Genomic DNA, 15,883 nt, shown 5'->3' with positions numbered 1-15,883 from the left:
GACTGTTGTGGAGAGATGCATGCAATGTAAGATGGAGGACAATACCAACCATCCTCTCCACAACATTCTGGCAGGACAGAGAAGCAGCTACAGCTGCAACAAACATCTCATCTCACTGCGCTGCAGAACAGAGAGGTTCAGGAGATCCTTTGTTCCCACTGCCATCAGGCTATACAACTGTCTATACAATCTGTCTGTCCGTCCGTCTGTCTGTCTATCTAAACATCAGTTGCCCTTATGGAGGATGTTTCTTTTTAACTGTGTTCTCCGGACAGCAAAGGATTTATCGACATATACGCATCTGCTTAATTTCGATTTTCTCGACAGGTGGAGTCTGTTTTTTAATTTTGCATCCTGGTAGAAATACTGTCTGTTGGATATAATCCAGTCACACACTGTATATCCCTGTGGTTCAATCAAAATGGCCTTGGCAGAGGGAGTGTGTAAATAATTACATGGTGCACTGCAAACACTGAAGGTTGCATTTGATTTATTTTCTGGGAGGGAGGGGGCACGAGGTAAAGCAGCTGTTTGTTCTCTTTTCAAATTGCTGTCAGTCTTGAGTTAAGTTTATTGTTTTACTTCACATTCATACATTCTCTCAGCGAGTCATAGCTGTATATCCACTCTGGACAACAGTAGATCTGGTTTTATCCCCATATTTAACCAGCGGACGTCAAGAGAAGACAGACACTCTCTGTGAATGACGTCCTCTTTAAAGGTCCCATATTGTATGAAGTAAGTGTGTTGTTTGATTACAAAGCAGGTCTAGGTTCTATATTAATACTGTGAAAGTATCAAATTGCTCAGTCCACAGAGAAATGCACACAGCCTGTATTCAGAAACTGAGTCTTAAAAGAGCCGTTGGGACCTCCTAAACTTTTACAACAAACAGTCACAGCCCTCAGCTGGATTCAGCGTGCAACCTTTCATGATTTGATTTCCTGAAATCTGCTATATTTTTATTCAATCACTCAGAAAACAGCCAGCCAATCAGAAGAGAGGCTAAGAGCCTCCTCTCTTCTGATTGGATCACGAACCTGTTGTTGCTCGAGCTCCAGAGAGAAGCCTGAGAGAGGAGATATAAAACTACACATAGACGGGTTTTGGTTTTTATAACCACAATATATCTTCTTATGGATAATAAAAGTTAAAAAACCAGAACAGTGTTAAATATGGGACCTTTAATAATCCACATTTGGGAGCTGCCAGCTACAACACCGGTGCCAGTGAACAAACAGAACCACTGGAGCAGATAGGGCTAAGGTTGAGGTTAATGAGGTTTATGTGCCCTTACTCAAGGGCATTTTAGCAGCAGTTCCTCAGTAAAGTGACAGCATTACTTATTCATCTTTGCTTGCCAACATGTTCCCTGCAGGTTCAGGGACTCACACTGTGGTGACCGCAAGAACACAGGCACATTGTTCTGGGTTACTGCTGCTCCTAATGCCCGGAGTACTGCGCGTGATAGGAACAGTCCCGGTCTGAGTTAGCTGATCTCTGCAGTGAGAACCAGAGCAGCAAGGGCACCGTTTCTATGACATGTCACTGCCTACGTTTGCATTAACATAATAATGTAATTACGGCCAGTAATTAGGGTGAGGTATTCTCCAATTAAGACATTTACATGGATACCATTAATATTCCTGTCGCCATATGGAGCATACGACAGCCAGAATATACTCCCTCCTCTTCCTGTCATAAAGCTACCATGGTGTGCGCTTGAAGTGGTTATTATGCAAATATTATGCGCATACTGTATATTATGTAATTCAATGCACACCTGGAAGACAGCTGCATGAGAAATCTAGCACTACGTTTTGTTCATAGCTCTTTGTGAGATTGTGATTAAATCACTGAAACGCAGCTTCTTTAAAAGGAAATGTCTGTTTTAAAACAATTGTCAGGTGCACATATGAACCTGTGATCATTCCTCCCATTACTTACTGGCCAATAAAAGATTGATGGAGACAAAAGTGCAGTTTTCGAGTTTTGCAAAAAATGCATTCAAAAGTTTATCTGAAGCTTATATGAGATTTCAGCCGTTAGACAAGTATCTTTGGTCATTTATGTATAAAATTCCTTCTTTGTGTTTCACCTGACAATGTTTTCTTGCTGAGATGTGGAGGGATAGCAAAAAAAAAAAAAAAAGAATTTAACTTCGGAGGGTACTCATTGGACTTGATGAACAACTGAAGCCCTATATTAGCTTCAGAAAGAGGACTGTGGATACTTCCACTGAAAGCACATTAGGAAAGGATCTTTTACTGACTAGTATGGACAGGAGGAATGACTACAGCTGTTTCAATGATCATATTTATCACAGCATTACATCATGTACAAAGACTTGTCACTTGTTAAATGCCACTGCTGCTGTTTGAACCAAAGGAAATTAATTTGTAACCTTGAGCATGTTTTGAAAAGACAAAACAACAGAACAGACCATGGAACGTTTTATCAGTGGAAGATTACTGGCATCATGCAAAATGTGGTGAAAACTGATAGAGTCATATTTAAATTGAACAGTTTACAGTGATAAAAAATATCCTGCAACTATGCGACATTAACTGGAACCTTACTCCAGTAAAATCTACTGTGTCTATGAGGATATATGAGGATATGGTGTTTATTTGGGTTTCATCTCATGTCGGCCTTACACCAAATGACTTTTCAAGCGATTTCTCAATTTCCTACGTTGGAATTGAATCATCAGAGTTGTGGCAGAGAGGTGATCGTCTGAGCTGTCTAAAGTCTGATTAACTTGACTGATAAATTCAAACATATTCTTTTTGCAAGTTTGCAGCACCAAACAGGAAGCAGCAATAACAATAAAAGTCTTATTAAAAAATAAACAATAATACCAGTGCTACAAGTGGAAAAAAAAAAAGTGTCAGTACTTACCTATGCATCAGCTGATTATTAGCAATCAAGGAGACCGATAACCGTTATTTGGAACTGATATGCCAACACAAAACAACGGCTGCATAAGGACTCTCACTGCAGCTTCCGGGTGATGTCCACCCCATTTATAGGAAACACTACATCCTCCAAAATGATCAACTGAATCTAGTCTGTGACCATCTTTGTACATAGTATCCTTCAGCATGATAGGCTATTACTCAGGACGTGTGACCAATCAGATAGAGCTATGGGCGGGACACCACACCACCTTTGTTAAGTTTACTGTCAGATCTCCCAACCTGTACGCAAGTGCCGGTACGCAAGAAAAAGTAACGGTACGCTAAAGAGCAACATAAAGAAGTGCTGGAACTGCGTACCGGTGCATACCGGCCCCACTTCAAGCACTAAATAAAACTACAATAAAGGAGACAGACAAAATGACTATAAAGTGTTATAAATTAAGCTTTAAAAACTAATTCGGATTTTGGTTTGTTACCTCCGACAAGAAGGTTATGTTTTCACCCGTCTCCATTTACTTGTCAACAGGATTATGCACCAAATACTGAACTGATTTGCACCGTACTCGGTGAAGGGATGAAGGGAAGAATCTATTAATTTTTGAGAAGCAGAAGAAAATAATTTTCTACAAATGTGATTCTTTTTCTCTGTAGTCCAGTGTATACTGTTTGTCATTGACCTTGTCTGTGCTCTTCTAGTTTTGAATTTTGAATGTTTCCAACAGCTGAAATGCTAAGGGTTTAGTTGCATCGTGGGTAATGTAGGAGAATGTATGGCTGTGTCCAAAATCAGTCACTACTCACTATATAGTGCACTGCATATAATGTATGCCATTTTACTTTAGAGTCTGAATCTGAGTGTGTAAATGTATTCACTACAGTACAGTGCCAATGAAAAAATTGAGCATCAGTGTCATGAAGACCTCTTTCTGCTAATAATCCCACAATGTAATGCACATTTTATTCATAGGAAAACTAGTTTTGCCAGTGCTCAGTATAAAGTGAAGATCTCTAGCGCATCCGATATCTCTGATTATGCTGCATTCATTTTGATACTGTTTTTTAACCAAGCATGGATCTGAGGATGGCAACGCGGACTTGTCGGTAAGTTGATCCACAATGCTGATCCACACTGAAATATCTCAGTCTTAACAACTATCAAAAGGATAAAGTTTGAAAGTTTGTTTATGGTCCCCAGAGGATGAATCCTTCTGACTTCGGTGATCTCTTCACTTTCACTCTAGTGCCACCATGAGGCTGTCATTGTTATGAGTGAAATGTGTTGACAGCTGCAGGATGGATTGAGATTTGGTTCATTCATCTACTCAGTATGAATTGCAATAACTTTGGTAATAATTTCAATTAGTCCAATACTTTGGTTTATGACCAAACACCTGCATAACTAATGACATTCCCATGGGTTTCAGTTGCACTTTGTGTTTAGTGCTAATTACCAAATGCTAGCATGCTAACAGGCTGAACGTAAGAGGTGAACATGGGAAACATTACACCTGTTAAAGATAGCAGCTTCACAGAGCTGTTAGCTTGGCTGTAGACTCTTTGTTTTCTAGCCGTCCATCGTGAGTCCGACAGTGTCATGGGAGTTTTGCTTCAGTCTTTACCTAATATGACCGACAGCCCTGCTGCTGCAGCTGACCATCCTTCCCAACGCATGCGAGCACACACACACACACACACACACACACACACACACACACACACACACACACACACACACACACACACACACACACACACACACACACACACACACACACACACACACACACACACACACACACACACTCTTTACTTCTCATCACTTGTTCAATTTTCACCTCCCTCTTTACTGGGTCCCTTGACAGTTGGAGTGTTTGTTATCATCCAGGCTTAGACTTTGTATCCTGCCTCGCTCTCTAACTCTGTGCTCTGTCTGGTACTCTGTGTGTTTGAAACAAGGATTCTTATTTTGTCAGTGTACTGAACTGTTATAGGACTGACAGATGGAATTATTCTGTAGCTGCTTATTTAAAAAAAAAAAACATTTGAGTTTATCTGTTCTGTTAAAGTACAAACATCTTACACTTTCCGTCTGTCAAACCTTGTAGAGAAGAATTTTTCACATTGAAGAACAGAGACATCCTGAACTCACACTGACAATCATGATACCTGCATTGCCTGCAGGTTCAGGTAGGTATGATTCCAGGTTAAAGCCAGCTGAGGACTCTGCTTTGAAATCACATGCTGCTGCAAAGTGAACATGCGAGGCTGGACATGGATTAAAAATGGATCTCAGTTCTTTTAGTTAGAGTGCTGAATGGGAAACTTCAGAATTGTTTTCGACACGCACCAAGGTTATATAGGTTATTCAGAAAATTCATCACAATTAGAAACAGTTTCATTCTGCCATGAATGACTGAACAAAGAATTCACCTTGTTTAATGAGGCAGGACTGACAAACCAGAATCAAGGTGAAAATGTAACAATGTAATGATACTTTTACACCCTCCAATGGTGAGGAATAAGCAGCACGTCATGATATATACGACATGATAGTGATGAAAACAACTTTGCATGCTTGTGTCTGCTACACTCAGTCATCCTTGGAGCCCATTTCAACCTGCAAGAGTTCTTCGCATGTAATGTAATGTTGTCAGAGGCGCAGCTTGTGAACAAGCAGGCCCCAGGCTGTTAGGGGGCCCCTGAGGGCTGTTGACAAACTCAACAGCAAAGTCTCAAAATGCAGCTCCCTTCCCTTCAAACAACCAATGGACATTTTACAATGACATCTCGGGAGCAGTGTTGCCAACTATTTGATTGGAGGAGCCCTCTGGCATTTTTTTTTACCTAGGGCCCCAACAGACTCTACACTCGCCATTAGTTGTTATTATGTTTTGCAACTATGAAACGAAAAAAATAATCTTTCTTGAACTTTTCCTGTGAAGTGTTGATCCACAAAAAGATATATTTGTGTTTTTGAGAACCAAAAACCATCTCAATGTAGTTTTACATCTCCTCTCTCAGGCTTTTCTCTGGAGCTGTAATAACAACAGGTCTGTGAGCCAATCAGAAGAGAGGAGGCTCTGATCCTCTGTTCTGATTGGCTAACTGTTTTCTGAATGATTGAATAAAAATATAGCAATTTCAGGTAAACACTAAGAGAAACCAAATCTTGCAAGTTTGGATGGTGGATCCAGGTGGGCCCTGCTGGGGGCAGTGACATCACAAAGTTACAAAAGTCCTAACAGCTTGTTTTAAGGCTTACTTTCTGAATACAGGCTGTGCGCATTTCTCTTTGGACTGAGCACTGATACTTCACAGTATTAATATAGACCATAGACCTCGAAGGAGACATGGAAATCTCACTTCATACAATATGGGACCTCTTGAATGTAGTAAAAGACCAGAGTCAAACAACTGTCCAGTAGCAAAAAAAAAAAAACACTGTCAGAATGTCAAGTTGGAGGACGGGGAAGTCCAAAAAGACTCTTTAATATTTAAACAGACGCAGAAAATGTTTCCATGTTCTCAAAACAGAACACATGACAGATGAAGAGTGCGTGACTAAAAATCCGAATGATGTGACTCAGCTGAAATCAAAGAGCTGAATCCACTGATTCATTTTGAGATACTGAAAGAGAATTATGAACCATTAGGGGTTTAGTTTCTCATGGTGTCTAAATTTTATTTATGGTAATTAACTATAGAAACTGGGATTGCTTTAATGTTGATTATGTGATCACTATAACATACTGTATGTGTTGTGTCCCTAAAGGATGCTGGGTCAGGTCTATTTCCTGTTCACATATTGAATCAAACACTGGAGACACAACAGGACACCATTAGTTTTGAATCAAACCTACAAAACATTCCTACACGGGGAAGTGGAGAGAAGTTCAACTTTATTCAGACGCGGAGGCAAGAAGCAACCAATCAAATCTGCTTCTTTTCATTCCCTCCATGAAATGCAACCACATAGGTGTTCTGCTCCATTTATCTACAAGAAAAAATGTAAGCTGCTTAGTGCTGTGAATTGTTTCACTATTCCCTATCATTTCCTCAATAACTTTTAATGAGCTACCGGGGAAAATGACGCATGGAAAGACAGCGCTTAAGAAATGAGTTTTTCCCTCCAGTGTTAATTTCACAGACAAAAACTGCTGAAAAGTCTTTGACAAACTTTTCTCTCACAATGAAACTAATGATAAATGTGAAAGATGGACTAATGAACAAATCAAGCTCTTCAACAACCTCTATGAATCTGCAAAATCCCACATTGTAGCCCATGTTGACTAAAACAATGTCCTCCACCATCTTAATATATACATCATAATTCGACAGCTTTAACCTTACAATGCTGACAAGATGTAAAGCATATGAATGCAATGATAAAAATTTCACTAAAATGTCTTCAGTTTTTGTTCATTAAACAAAAAGTAACAGAAATCAAAATAAAATTTAACAACAAAATTTGACTGAATCTAATGTACATTTTTGTCACAAGACTGAGACTAAATCAACTAGTATCGTGGCAGCATGAGAAAATGACCGCCTAATTTGAGTATGTGAATTACAGCTTAAAGCTGCAGTAGGTAGTAACTTTTTTAGCATCAGTGGGTGAAAATCTTATAATCTTATAATAATATATCTTACAACTGTTGTAACCGAAGTGGTCTGAGAGCAAACTACACTTCTGTACCTTCTCTTGGCTCTGTTTTCAGGCTTAAGAAAATCTAGCTTGTGACAGGAGACTTTGGCCAATCACAAGTCTTTTCATAGACAGTGTTCCTATTGGCTTGGACCTTGTACTTCTCCTGGGCGGGTAATAGGCTGCTAACCCCATGTCCCTGTAATATCTAAATGTGTTGCAGTGGTTGGTTGGGCAGGTAGATTTACCATGAAAGCAGGTGATGAGTGGCTGTGTTGCTAACAGGTTAGCCTTACGCTAACCGTAGCCAAAGGCTGATGGCTGCGGCCGCGTTGCTTGTGTTGTGTGCGAGTGGTAAATCCAAAACCTAAACACTGACACTGGGGTCTTACTATATGCTTATATTTTAATACATGCATTGAGAGAGCAACCAGGCTAATGACAGTATATAACTCATGCCTTTCAGTGTATGATCTCCATCAGAAACAACTGTCCTGCCTCTTGACTTGCTTCGCTTCTTTTTCCTTACTTGATCGTCTCTCTCACCTTTGACCTTTCCCTTGTGTGTTTCTGCTCACTCTTACCTGTGGGTGGCCTTGCTTAGCTCTTTTTTACCTTTGTGCCAACCCATCCACTCAACAATCTCACACACACATACAGTATTCACACTCACCTACACACACACACACACACACACACACAAACAGGTGAAGCTACAGTATGGAGTCACTGCCAGCCCTGTGGCCCAGCGCTCTTAAGATAAAATGGCCTTGGGAGCCCTGCATCTCTGTCCAACCATGGCGTGTTTCAGATTGTCTCCTAAATCTCCTCTGACAGATGGATAGATGTACTACTGCAGCTGTGTAAGTATGAAATAGATCCCTTAAGAGTGGGAGGAAAAGATCAGGTTTTAAAGGGAGAATACAAGTCGAGTCTTGAGGTACTGAACTTGTTTTCAAATCGTGCGCTTTAAAAAGAAATAAATGTTATTAAAAAAAGAAGAAAACGCAGAAAAACCTAAGTCACCTTTTATTGCAAGTGGTGCTTCTGAGTCTGAAGTGGTTGGAAATGTGATTAACAAGTAATAACACTGACACTACTTGAAAAAAAAAAAGAGATAGAGAATGACATTTGGGAAACACACTTATTTGCTTTCTTACAGAGAATTAGATGATAAGATCAAAACCACCTTCATGTCTGTACAATAAATATGAAGGTACTGCCAGCTGGCGAGGAGCTTAATATTTTTGTACAAAAAGTTATATCTTATTACGAGATATAATGTCTAATAAATTTATTGATAATAATAAGAATTATTTGAATCCTTGGACAGAGTCAGGCCTGCTGTTTGCCCCTGTTTCTGGTCTTTATGGTAAAGCTTCTTATTAAGCAAATAAGCATATTTCTCCGAAATGTTGAGGTATTCCTTACAAGAAGGCATCAAACTTCATTCCTTTACTCTACAAGAGCTGCTCAGAGGACGTATTATAACCTCTTATAATGGCAACAATGACTAAAGCTCTGACTAATAAATAAACAACTGTTAATGCTAATGTTAGGTGCTAGGTGATTATATGCAGTTCATGAATGGTACAAAACTCTTGTTTGTTCAATAAAGTATAGTAGTGTGTTGTACAGCTGGTAGCAGAATGATTGATGTCACTGAATTTAATTATCTGAAACAAAAACAAACAATTTTATATTTTCAAATTATATCATAGAATTTAATGAGAGTACAATATAACAGAGTTTATATTAATAATGTTATTTTTTTAAGTTCTGTCTACTGTGTTTTTCTGTCTTTCAATATCTGTTTCACAAGTCTGATACTAAGAGAAGATTAACAAGATTGCTTTCTACGTGTAGGTTATTTAGCAAACTGCACACTAAATATTTATCTGTGAACTTAATGTGAACTTCACTGATCCATCAAGAGAAATTAGGTAATTACAAAACCATCAAATACAAATAAAAAATCCCAAAAAACATTAAAAGCTGAGGAAATCATGATTTTATCTTACAAATGAGCTCTCTCTCTCTCTCTCTCTCTCTGTAACCCACTCTCTCTTATCTCTCTTTTTTTGTTTTCGTTTCCCTCTCCCTCTCATCTTTTCATCTCCTCATGCTTGAAATGTCTGGAATTAGTCTGAGAAGATTTGTAAATTAAGAGGTGTCATTTTACAAGTGTCCAACTGAGACATATACTTTATTTAAAAGAAAAAAAGGAAGGAGATCACTGTGCCTCACTGTGAGAGCTCATTTGAATACCGTGAATATCAAATCTAAAGTATGCGTTGGCAGCTTTGCTTTGAGATGCAGAGCCACGGGTGTGAACCTTTTCAAGTGGGAGACAAAAGCATGTCAGAAATGAAGGCCTCTTACATAATTGAGGATCATTTACAACACACTCCACGGGGTTGTGCAAGTGATCAGGGCTGTTGTACCACATTAGACTACATCTCCAGATTAAAGCAGAGACATATATTCTTAAAACACTTCAAAACAGCCACAGATCATGCTTCTTTCATTTCTCACATTCTGCTGACTGGTGGTGATAAGATAAAATCTTGTCATGTTTATTCCCACTCCCACTCATTCACATTGTTGGAAGGCCCTGGTCACATTTAAGGTCATCCACACCAAGACACACAACTTTAAAGATATCATTTTAAAAATTGCTCTAACTCAAGAGGATGGCGGATCACACGCCACAACTATATCGGCAACATGAGTGGCGAGCAATGTTGTTGGGATCAGCTTTAAGGGCAATTTGATGAACGAAAGAAGCTCTGACAGCCAATCAGAATACATCTGAATTTACATGGTGTCGCGTTCATGAAAAAACAACAACAACTAATGTATGAACCGTAGCTGTTCAAGAATCTCGAGCTCTAGAGTCATTTCTGTGAGACTGGCTGGGTGGATGGATTCACCTGGCACAGCACAGGGAGGAGATTAGGTAGGGGAGGTTACATAAGGACTGGGTGTGTTCTCTACAGATCCCTTGCTTGAGACCATGCTGCCATACCAATCCAGAATTACATGAAGCTGTTTGACCCCTACCTTTGAGGAAGGATTATGTAGAAGCAGATCGTAAAGATTCCTTTTTAACTTCCATCCATCCATCCATCGGTTCACAATTCACCATCTAATCTAACCTAACTTTCCTCATCCAATAAATGGTTAGATGGCTCCATGTGTTTTAATGTACACACCAGCTAGAGGCTGAGGTCGAGTTATTCTTATCATACCTCATCATTAATCAATAATGTCCAAATTTATATCACGTCAGGTTTAGAGTATATAGTCTCATTACAGTCTTTTTTCAGCTGCACAGGAATATGAAGCTGTCTTTGTTCCACACAGGAGGGTGGACTAGTAAAATGAACATATTGTTTTCATTGAATAAACAGTATCTCTCTCTCTCTCTCTCTCTCTCTGTCTCCTCATCTCTATAGTGCTGAAAGACAGCAAAAACAGCAGCTACTTTTCAATTGTCTTCTTTTCATTCATAGTCCTTTTAGAATAGAAAAAATGATGACAGATAAAAATCTAAATCAAGTGATTTATCAACGTTGCATCTGCTGTATCTGCTTCTTCTTTATATAAACTAACTGATATAGTAAAAAGCAGTGGTTCCAAACCTTTTCCAACTCATGGCGCGACTTGAAAATCTCAAAATCTGACCTCGTAACAACACAGAGGCCAAATAATGCCTTTCCCAGGGCATTTTTTTATTTGATTGATAATGATCGAACTTGACTCTCTTTCCTTTAAACTCTTCCTGTTGCTATCCAGCAATCCATTTTGATTCTCCAGTTTTTGCCATGGATCTAATCCTTTAGTTTACAGTAGTTCTAGTTGTCTGTCTTGGTGTGGATGATCCTTCACCCAGCCTGCTTCACCCTTTTGGTCTGGGAATGGAAGTAATGACCTCCAGGCCACCATTGCCTGGCTTGTTCATTGTCAAAGGGTATTCTGGGAAATGTATATGTAGGATAATCACTGACTGATCAAAACAGCTCCTTGAAAGTAAATCGTAGACTGAGAAGAATTAACATACAAGAGAATTTATGGGGATTTTTCATCTGTATTCGTGTCTGGTAAAAGCATGTTGTGAAAAACCTGCAGATCAGTGTTGGATTTCAAGTTAACCGCGCGTAACCCCCTGGATATAACTAATTAATAATCACTCCCATCTCTTCTGTCTGAACCGTACTCATTAACGATCACCTCATTAAGACTTTAACCTTTAAAGCTTTTGTTTCATCAGAATCTCTAAGTTATGCAGGTTCAGACAAAACCTGATGCATGATGCACTGTGTTAGTTTGATAGGCTTTGTAATGATAGCGGTTATTCTTGCAGATATTGACTTACAGTGGGTTGTGAGTGTTTTTTCATAGTTTTTCAGTTCGTGTTTCGTACTATCAAACCTTTGATTCTTGTAAACACTTGGGCAATAAGGTGGTTTTAGGAAGATTTCCCCTCATCAGCAGTATAATAATAGCAGGTCAATACTCTGCAAGCTCTGAGTTCTTTAGCATCATCCCTCTGTAGCAACTGCTGCTACAGCACGCTACTCACATTCATGTTCTGACTCATGTGGTGTAATATGGGTTTTTTAAACATCCCCTGCTTGGCAGTGATATTACTTTACTTTGATTTGGTTGAACTAAGTTTTGAGAAAATAACACCACAACAATGATGAAAATGAAAAAAAAAGTGAAATTCCCTTTTGGTCTGTTTTAAAAACACAAACACAGTAAGTAGGACAGAGAGAGAGTGTGATATGTAAATCAGCGAGCTGGAACAACCCAGTGGGATTTTACAGCTGAATTAAATGCACCCTGAGTTACATCTTGATCTAAATCAAGGTGTATTCCTACATATATTTTCTTTCTGCTTTATAATGGACGTATTTTCTTGACTTATTATAGGACACATGCTGCACTTTGAGAGAGGGATCAGGCTTTGAACTGCCACTCGAAGATGTCTCTCTCTTTCCTTTACCCACATGTTTCAATGTCTCTGTAAAAACCTCTGTAAATGCCTTTTTAATGTTGTGTATGATATGGAGGAAGACAAATAAGCTTTTTTTTTTTTTTTTTTTAAGATAATAGAGTTCTACATCCCTTTTTCATAGTTGTGCCTGAAGAAGAAACACTCATATGCACATGTATAATCCAGGGTTTTCAGATTCAACAAACTCTTAAGCCTCAGACATGATGTCAGTTTTTTACTCTTGGCTTTTCGTTGAGCCTCGGCCGAGTTCGTCTCTGTCAGGATTCATTCAAAATCAACGTCATATTGTGAGGCGCACCTCCCTGTAAGGGTGTGGGAGAGTTTCCTGTCGTACTTGGTAAGGTAACGTACCTGCTCTTGGAATTATCATGTAAGGGTTTCTTTAGTTCAAATCTGACACAGTCACATAAGGAGCTAAACTCATTAAAAGTGTCATTAATAAACCTCATCCTGCATTTATTTTCACCGATGATTTTATTTGTCACTATGCTACCGTTGAATAATGCCCATTTTCAGTGAATGCAACTCAAGACAACAACTCACCAAGGAAAGCAGAAGGCGATACGGTGCCGTTGCTGCGGGAAACCATGACGCTGATGCCGGTCTCCACGAACGGGACGGAAAACTCCACGACCTCTGACCTCTCTTCGTTGATGGTGAGGGAGCCTATGGCCATGTCAGCCCTGTTGGATACCACCTGGGAAACAGGACGCCTGAAGTTAGAACGATTGTGTGTGATTCAAAGAGCTCAAAACAAAAAAGTCTGAATAAAAGGTTTCAAGAGATATGTTCTTGAATCAAACAAGACAATAATAAACGGTAAATCAGGTGTAAGGATCTCAAATCCCTGCACTTTTCTGTGTCTCCTTTTTATTCAACTGCTGAAAAACATTACATCCTCCTACTAAACGTCGCCTTAAGACTGAGCTGTTCGTCCAAACACGGAGCAAAAGTCTTTGAAAGGGAAAAATCCAAAAGCTCTTTTCTTCTGAAAAAAAAAAAAAAAAAAGGAAAAGACAATTCTTCATAGCCTAGCCTTCATCAACGAACTGATGTAAGACTGAGTGCTCGGCACGCTTTCCTCCTCAGAGATGCTCTGACAGCTGTAAATGAGGCTCAGGTGGTCAGAAGGTGAAGAAGTGAGGGGATTCTCAGCTCTGTTGTGATTCACCTGGCAGGAAACAGAGGTTGCTTGACTGCAGCGGAGGGACCGCGGAGGTTAAAGGAGCTGGCTACCGACCAGAAGTTCATTAGTCTCGAGTCCTGGCTTGGCCCCGAAAAGTCTGCGAAAGACAAAAGGCTCCGCGGTCCCTCGGCAGACACCGCTGAGATGCCTTTTCACCACACTCTTAAAGTCACATCCTCAAAGTCGTTATTCTCTTTCTCTGTTGACATCTTAAGTGCTCGCTGATACATGGTGGTGTTTCTGTGCTGCACTTCACAGTTATCACCAGTCATTCAAAGAGCAGTGGCAGCGGGGCCATGTCTTTATGTTTGGATTTTTCTCTTGATGAATTTTTGGGATTCTCTCAGTGCCTCTTTTCTCTGTTCAGACATGATGGTTTTTTGCTCGAGAGCTAAAGTGAAACCAGAATGAGAAATAAAAAAATAAAAAAAACTCATTCAGGCACATTTGTCACACTGCATAAAACTACAAATCTTATGCAACAGTATGTCCTGAGGTTTACTTTATATGTCTGGTTAAGGAGCTTGACAAACAAGACCATACATCTGTCTTTTGATCTAAATCACATAACAACTATAAAGGTGGAAAAATGAATTATATGAATATGGACGAATCAAACATGAAAATGAAAGAGGAAACAATATTAAATGAGAGATTACATTTGGTTACAGATACTAGTGGAGCAGCAGCTAAGCTGTAGGCGAACTACCCGGTTCTTCTTCTCTTTATAACCAAAAAAAAAAAAAACAGTCAAAGTTGTCAGAAACATACATCAAAAACACAGGGAATTCTTCCTGTGTACAACCAACTAGATGGTGAATAACAAAGACATCAAAGGAACAACGTTTACACCGCTAAAATACAGGTGCGCAGACTTACAACAGCCCTGATCAGAGACCTCTGAATTGCTGCCCATATCACAGCTTCCTTCAGCGATTCGTGTACATTAGATTTTACATGTTGTGCCTTATTTCTGCACGAAACGGCTTTAAAAACAATGACATTATCTAACTTCATAAAGCTACCAAGCCACATCCACGAAAAAAATCGGTATAATTGGGATAACAAAAATGGCGACAAGTGCGGATGATACGAACACAGCTGTAGTGGTCGCTATAAGTTCAATTACATGAAAACAACTATTAAAATCAACATATATCTTCAATCTTTGCAAATAACGATAACTGCTCTTTGCAAAATGCTACCACAGAGTCTGTTCCAAGAAATCAGATACTGTGTCAATGTCAAGCAAATCTGATCATCATTCTACTTCAAACTTGCTTGATAGGATATTCATGATTATGGGCATTTATTACATTTTTTGTCAGAGTGATATTACTTTAGCTTGACAGTGCGATAAATAGTACTGATTTACTTGATTAATCTTGTGTGATACGTTCACATGCTACTGGGAATCTCTGAAATGGAAGTTTTGAGAGTTTACTGCGGAACTTGTTGCAGTCACAGGTGATGATGCTGGAGACTGTAACACATAAAACTACGAATAAGCACGTAATAAAGGATAATGACTTATTTGGTCTCTTTGATCTCTTACATTAACAACATGCTGTTTGGCAGCTGATGGTAAACTTATGGATCTCAGAGCTTTTGTAGAGCACTGCACATGAAATGTCATTATAATATAATTACGTAACATAATTAAATCTGAGTAAATGTTCACCGTGATGGATTACCTATCTCAAGCAACTGTCACGTGATGGAATATAATATCATTATTCATATCATAATGAATCATTATACTATACCATAATGCAATCATGAGATTAATAGGAATTAATGGCTGGCTGTGAGGCGGAGAGGAGAGTGCCCTGTTGAAACAACGTGTGCTCAGTCAACCTTCTCTGGATTAAAAACAGCGAAGGAACAAACTTCTCAAGTTTACTTTGGAAAATCAATAGTTTGTCTTTGAAGACAGGAGATGTTTCAAAGTGTGTTTCTTCAAGAGCGCGATGACGCACAGGTTTTACACTTTTCATACCGTGTGATTAGCTGCTTCTCTGCTTGTCGAGATCAATCAATCCATGGTAATTATTCTACTTAATGCAGCGAGGCCATTGCAAATATTCGAATGCAGCTACGTCTGAAAG

At 39.2% G+C, this 15,883-nt stretch overlaps 1 protein-coding gene across 2 annotated transcripts in view; it reads right to left on the bottom strand.

Moving 5' to 3' along the window:
- The window catches only part of grin2da (glutamate receptor, ionotropic, N-methyl D-aspartate 2D, a), a 140,775-nt gene that overhangs the window by 46,070 nt on the left and 78,822 nt on the right, over positions 1-15,883 (bottom strand). For both annotated transcript variants that reach the window (XM_056399408.1, XM_056399409.1), the window contains one exon: positions 13,133-13,286. In XM_056399408.1, the coding sequence (XP_056255383.1) occupies positions 13,133-13,286 (154 nt within the window). The remainder of the gene's footprint in view (positions 1-13,132; positions 13,287-15,883) is intronic.

Source organism: Seriola aureovittata, chromosome 16 (genome assembly GCF_021018895.1).
Source record: "Seriola aureovittata isolate HTS-2021-v1 ecotype China chromosome 16, ASM2101889v1, whole genome shotgun sequence".
Lineage (NCBI taxonomy): Eukaryota > Metazoa > Chordata > Actinopteri > Carangiformes > Carangidae > Seriola > Seriola aureovittata.
The sequence above is the reverse complement of the archived record's forward strand: the minus strand, read 5'-3'. Positions and strand labels throughout refer to the sequence as shown.